The 5490-nt window shown below is 41.8% G+C and overlaps 1 protein-coding gene across 3 annotated transcripts; it reads right to left on the bottom strand.

The window, feature by feature from the left end:
- Nucleotides 1-432: 432 nt before the first annotated feature.
- Nucleotides 433-4823, bottom strand: LOC107746332 (potassium voltage-gated channel subfamily A member 2-like). 3 transcript variants are annotated; one of them, XM_016560482.1, is made up of 3 exons: nt 4721-4823; nt 3667-4067; nt 433-2764 (listed from the first exon to the last, which is right to left on the bottom strand). In XM_016560482.1, exon 3 carries the CDS (start codon nt 2622-2624, stop codon nt 1140-1142), a length of 1485 nt encoding a protein of 494 aa, XP_016415968.1. In that variant the 5' UTR covers nt 2625-2764; nt 3667-4067; nt 4721-4823; the 3' UTR covers nt 433-1139. The 3 variants fall into 3 exon arrangements, with proteins under 3 accessions (XP_016415968.1, XP_016415971.1, XP_016415967.1); XM_016560485.1 differs by lacking the exon at nt 4721-4823 and adding an exon at nt 4653-4672; XM_016560481.1 differs by lacking the exon at nt 4721-4823 and having other exon boundaries at nt 3667-4236.
- Between the last annotated feature and the right edge of the window lie 667 nt (nt 4824-5490).

The raw sequence follows: 5490 nt of genomic DNA, 5'->3' as shown, positions 1-5490 counted from the left end.
AAGCTATTCAAGGAAGCATCATTTTCATACAAGTTTTATCCAAATTCTCCAGCATCATATTATGAGCAGGATGCACCATGAAATGGCACAAAAATGTAAAAACAACATAAAAATGCAATAAATAGCGGCAGTGAACTTCATCTTTGGTGACCTGACTTAGTAAGCTAGTGTTTTGCTGTTGTTGGCTGCAATGTCACAGTAAAATATCTACACTCCTGCAACCCCTCGTCAGGCGCTTGTAGTGGTAGATGTTCGTTACAAAAGACATTTCTCATACACATGGAATGCTTGGAAGTTTACAATGCTGGGAAAAGTAAGTGACGTGAGGAAATGATGCAATGGAGGGCAGCTGCTCATGCAATATAGTGGAATGACAACGATGGAAAAATGTGCAACTTCAAAACAATCTCCGCTCCACTTTCAGGTCTGTTTACTCTAAGACAGGACACACTGAGATCCTAGAACGCTGGCAGCAAAAGAGGGAAAAATGGTCATAGAGATTTAACCGGCTTTCCAGGCCCCCAAGATTGGTCATGCATGTATTTCTCCGTCACAAATTGGAATGTTACATTTTTAGGTACCACACATGGTATGCTGTTGTGGCTGGCAGGACAGGCAGCATTTGTGCATTCACAGAGAAATACATCCTCCATGGTGATTCTTCACAAATATGTTAACTCCTTCATGTTTTAAAGCCACTGATCAATTTGGAGTGACAAAATTGTTGTTCTTTTAAGGTACAAATACACTCGAAAAAGACTCAAGGGGTCCTCAGGTTGGCAGTGAATGGGGGAATGGGAGTCAGGAATTGGTCCCTCTATGCTACGCTTGTATCTATCGGTTAGGCTACAATTTGGCTACTGTTGCAAGCAGAACGACTACTAGAACAGTCACACAGAAAAGACAAACTCCATGCAGACACTGAACACAAGGATGCAAAACAACAAGTTTTCCAGAACTTGCGACAGGGAATGGGGATGGAATGATGGACAGGTCTTCTTTACTGATCCTTCTCTCAAATGGACGCGTTTCAGTCCTCCCGTCTTGAAACTCTTGCACGAGGCGTCTGAAGCCTTCAAAACTGGGGTTTGCACTCCCCTACTTTATCTCACCTTCTTCGACAAGGCTGATCAAAGCAGTTATACATCTGTAAGCATTTTGGTGATGTTAACATAGTTAGTGTTGGTTAGGGTGCAGTTGCCGGTCTTGATGTTCTCCTCTCGAAAGTCCTCGTTGCTGTTGTTAACAGCTTCTTGAATTTCCATGTAGTCAGACTTGCTCATGGTTGACCCGCTGCGGCTCTTTTTCAGGTCCTCCGAGGAGTCTATCTTGGGGACGCTGGTCACGTTAAGGTACTGGGCCTGTTCCTCGCCTTCTGTCTCTCGATGGTAGAAGTAGTTGAAGTTTGAGACTATGACGGGCACGGGCAAGGCAATGGTCAGTACACCAGCGATAGCACACAAGGAACCCACAATTTTGCCACCGATTGTAGTTGGAACCATGTCACCGTACCCTACTGTCGTCATTGTGACCACTGCCCACCAGAAGGCATCGGGGATGCTAATAAACTGCGAGTCAGCCTCGTCTGCCTCTGCGAAGAAGACGGCACTCGAAAAGAGGATGACTCCGATGAAGAGAAAGAAGATAAGCAGCCCTAGCTCCCTCATGCTGGCCTTGAGCGTTTGCCCGAGAATCTGCAACCCTTTCGAGTGCCGGGACAGTTTGAAGATCCTGAAGACTCGTACTAATCTGATGACCCTCAAAATGGCAAGTGACATGGCTTGCTGCCCTTGCTGGCCATCCTCTGGCTTCTCTGCTAGCTCTGTGCCCAAGGTGATAAAGTAAGGTATTATAGCCACAATATCAATGATGTTCATTATATTGACAAAGAAGCCTGCTTTGCTGGGACACGCAAAGAACCGCACCAGGAACTCGAAGGAGAACCATATGATGCAAAGGGTCTCCAGAATGAAGAAAGGGTCAGTAAAGTAGGAGGAGGTGTAACTATTTGTTGAGTTGGAGCCCATGGGAATTTTGTGCGGGTCCAGGTCCTCACTGCGAAAAACTGGAAGTGTCTCCAGGCAAAAACTGACTATAGATATGAGAATGACCATGACGGAAATGATGGCAATAATCCGGGCAGGCCCTGAACTTTCAGGGTACTCAAAGAGCAGCCATACCTGCCTCTGAAACTCATTTTCTGGCAGGAGTTTCTCCTCTTCCTTAATAAATCCTTCATCCTCCCTGAACATCTCGATGGCTTCTTCCCCGAGCTCATAAAAACGTATCTCCTCAGAAAAAATATCCAATGTCACATTGACAGGCCTCCGCAGCCTGCCACCTGACTGGTAGTAATACAGAATGGCGTCAAAACTTGGGCGGTTCCTGTCAAAAAAGTACTCGTTCCTCAGAGGGTCAAAATAGCGCATTCTCTTTTTGGGGTCCCCAAGCAATGTCTCTGGGAACTGAGAAAGAGTTTTGAGCTGCGTCTCAAAGCGCAGGCCAGAGATGTTAATGACCACCCTTTCACAGCACTCATGGTCTGGTTCCGGGTCATACGTGTCCTGTGGCTGACCCGGGAGAGCTGCGGCTTCATCAACTGGGTCGCCTGTGGCAACAGTCATGCTGTGAATGAATGCAACCTGCAGTTTGTGGTCAGGATGCGACGATGTTGCCTTTAAAAGTTTGTGGGAAAGAAGCAGGGAAATTTGGGGCTTCCTTTCACTGGTTAACACCTCCCTCTCTCATCAGAACTCAGGAAACACTGAAAGAAATATAAAGCAGAAAAAAAGATTACTTAGGCCAACAAGCATTCTTTTCAGCATGCACACTACAACAATGCAATGTGCTTACTAAATATGAATTTATTCCACTCTACTGTGAGTTTATTTGGATTCCTCACAATTCATAAAGAACTCGTTTTGTTTTTGAACTAATATAGCAAGTTACTCAAACACCATCAAATCTGCAAAGAAAGTGAAGAGACATCAAAGCACTGCACAAGGATCCAAAGCATGACTGCTAAGGAAATACACATAAAGCATGGCTACAGAAAACCAGGGCATCTAAAAACATCTATCAATCATATGGAGAAGTCAGCCCGACCACTTTACACATTGTATTTGCTTTTATCTTCCAAGTAGATCAATACTTGCCATGGCAAGACTGTATAATTCCTCTTAGGATTCAGTTATGCACTGTAAATCGAATAACAGCCCGAGTGCACTTAAATCATAATTGGATATTCCAAAACCTCCCCAAATGTATTTCGCCAAGAGAGCAAGACTGCTTGAGATAGAAAAGTTGAAGAAATGCAACACTGTCTACCTTAGTTCCCCAAAAATAGGTAAATATATGTTAAGACTATATTTAGGCAATAGTAATTTATTTGTAATGTAATTAATTATGAGGATCACATAGCCTCATTGCTCCATAAATGTGCTTCTTCAATAGCATGATTTTTTTTTTTTTTTTTTTTTACAAATGTGTGTATCTATCATCTAGAATTACATATGCATATATAAATGAATGTTCAATTATGGTGGATTTCAGCTGTGTGTTATTCAAATACAAAACAACTTGAAGCTTCCATGAAGTCAGTCAGCTCAGCATCCACAGACAGTATAACTACAATAGCTAAGCAAAGAGTAGGTTACGCAAGCTTACCTGCAAGCAACAAGGGTCCCCAAAGCGCCGAGAAATCATTTGCTAAATGATTATGTTTACATGACACCAGCAGGACTAATAAAACGTCTCGTTGCCAGGGTCAGTGGTGTCTTTCAGCAGCCATTCATTACAGGTACTGCAATGATCCTGGTGTTCCTCCCGCCCGCTGCGCCAGATCTGCCGCGCCGGACTCGAATATATCCGCCCGTATGCGCCTTCAGGACAAACGGGAAACATACAGCAGCGTGTCTCAAGGAAATGAACGGAGGCAAAGCGGAGAGGACTCCCTTATGGCGTTATTTGCAAAGAGCTTCCCATTGAAACGGTCCAAAGATGCTAAGGTCAGCAAAATCTGACGCCCCCTGTGTCCTCACAGTGTTGTCTCGACTCAATTCAGAGATCTGCAAAGAAACAGGGGAGCTGTTTGCGTTGGGCGTCGCCTCAAACATGCTCACATTACACAAGATAGTAACATTTAACGCAAGAGACAGAGGAGAATTGCCTGAATACGTGTGGCCGCTCGAGTTCGGTGGCCAAAATGATGCTCTGAGGAGTGGCAACATCTTGTTGTTGAGCAAACGCGCTCATCTTACGGGCAGAAATCCATAGAGCATCACGTTTCAGATGTTCCCAGTCTTAATTTTGCTGTTTGTTTGGGGTTTTTTTCCCGTTGCGCAAAATCAGCGTTCCCTTTAAGCTGTTATCCAATTGTCCAAAAATTATTATTATTTTTTATTACAGGACACATATTCAGATTCCAGACTCATGCACCCATGAAAAACACATCACACCGGCTGTGATCAGTGTTTTAACCCCTTCAAGCAAGCGCAAAGGTGTCTGCAGCGACATGCTTCAGCAATAGGTTCCTCTCTCTAGGTGGATGATAAAAGCATGCCCATGCATTACTGTGCTAAAGGCATTCACGCATTTCGTTTCACTCAAGACATTGATGCATCAAAGCATGCATTAAAAAAAAAAAAGTCAACCTTCCCGAGTTGTTTTCAAGATGCAAAATATCCATTGAAATATACACAGGGATTCCTCGTGCGCTTACTTGTGTTCTCCTCATTCATTTTAGGGAGTGGCGCGGCGTGAGCGAGCCATTCCATTTCAAAGTCCAACTTTTCGTCTTTTACTCATAATTATTGTGTTAGAGCGAGCGGTTTAGGCTGCAGTTGGGCACTGCTGCGCATACAAAGGGACTACAGTGAGCTGTGCTGCTGCTGCTGCTGCTCACCAACACTCCTTACCGCTATACAGCGTGGGCAAATTAAAGGGGAAGCGCCTCCTCTGCGCTAATTCAGCTGCTGCTGCTGCTACTGGTACCTCACTGCATCTGGGATCAGTATGAGTATTATCAGAGTAAATCACATTTATTTCCATTTATTAAAATATGTATTTGTCGAAATATTTATTAAAATATCTATTTATTTAAAATAGTATGTGCAATATTTTAAAACAAATAATATTGATAATAATAATAATAAAAAACTTGAATAAATAAACTTGAATAATAATAATATTTATTATTATTATTATTATTATATTTTTACGATATGAAGTTGTCATATTACACATTTTTATGTTGAATACAATTGTTAATAATAAATATCATATAATTATTTAGATATATGAATGTTACACATATTTATCATTAACGTAAAAAATAGTTGGCTATTCCTGTCCAAATGGCCTTTTTATCATTTTATTTATAACTCGAATTATTTATAACTAATTTTTATTCATTATTCTAAAATAAAATAAATAAATGTAATAATGTTATTTATATATTTATTTTATTTTTATTGATCATTTATAAAATAT

The sequence above is a fragment of the Sinocyclocheilus rhinocerous genome, unplaced genomic scaffold, assembly GCF_001515625.1.
Source record: "Sinocyclocheilus rhinocerous isolate Xijiao unplaced genomic scaffold, SAMN03320098_v1.1 scaffold2393, whole genome shotgun sequence".
Lineage (NCBI taxonomy): Eukaryota > Metazoa > Chordata > Actinopteri > Cypriniformes > Cyprinidae > Sinocyclocheilus > Sinocyclocheilus rhinocerous.
This window is presented reverse-complemented; position numbering and strand designations above follow the sequence as displayed.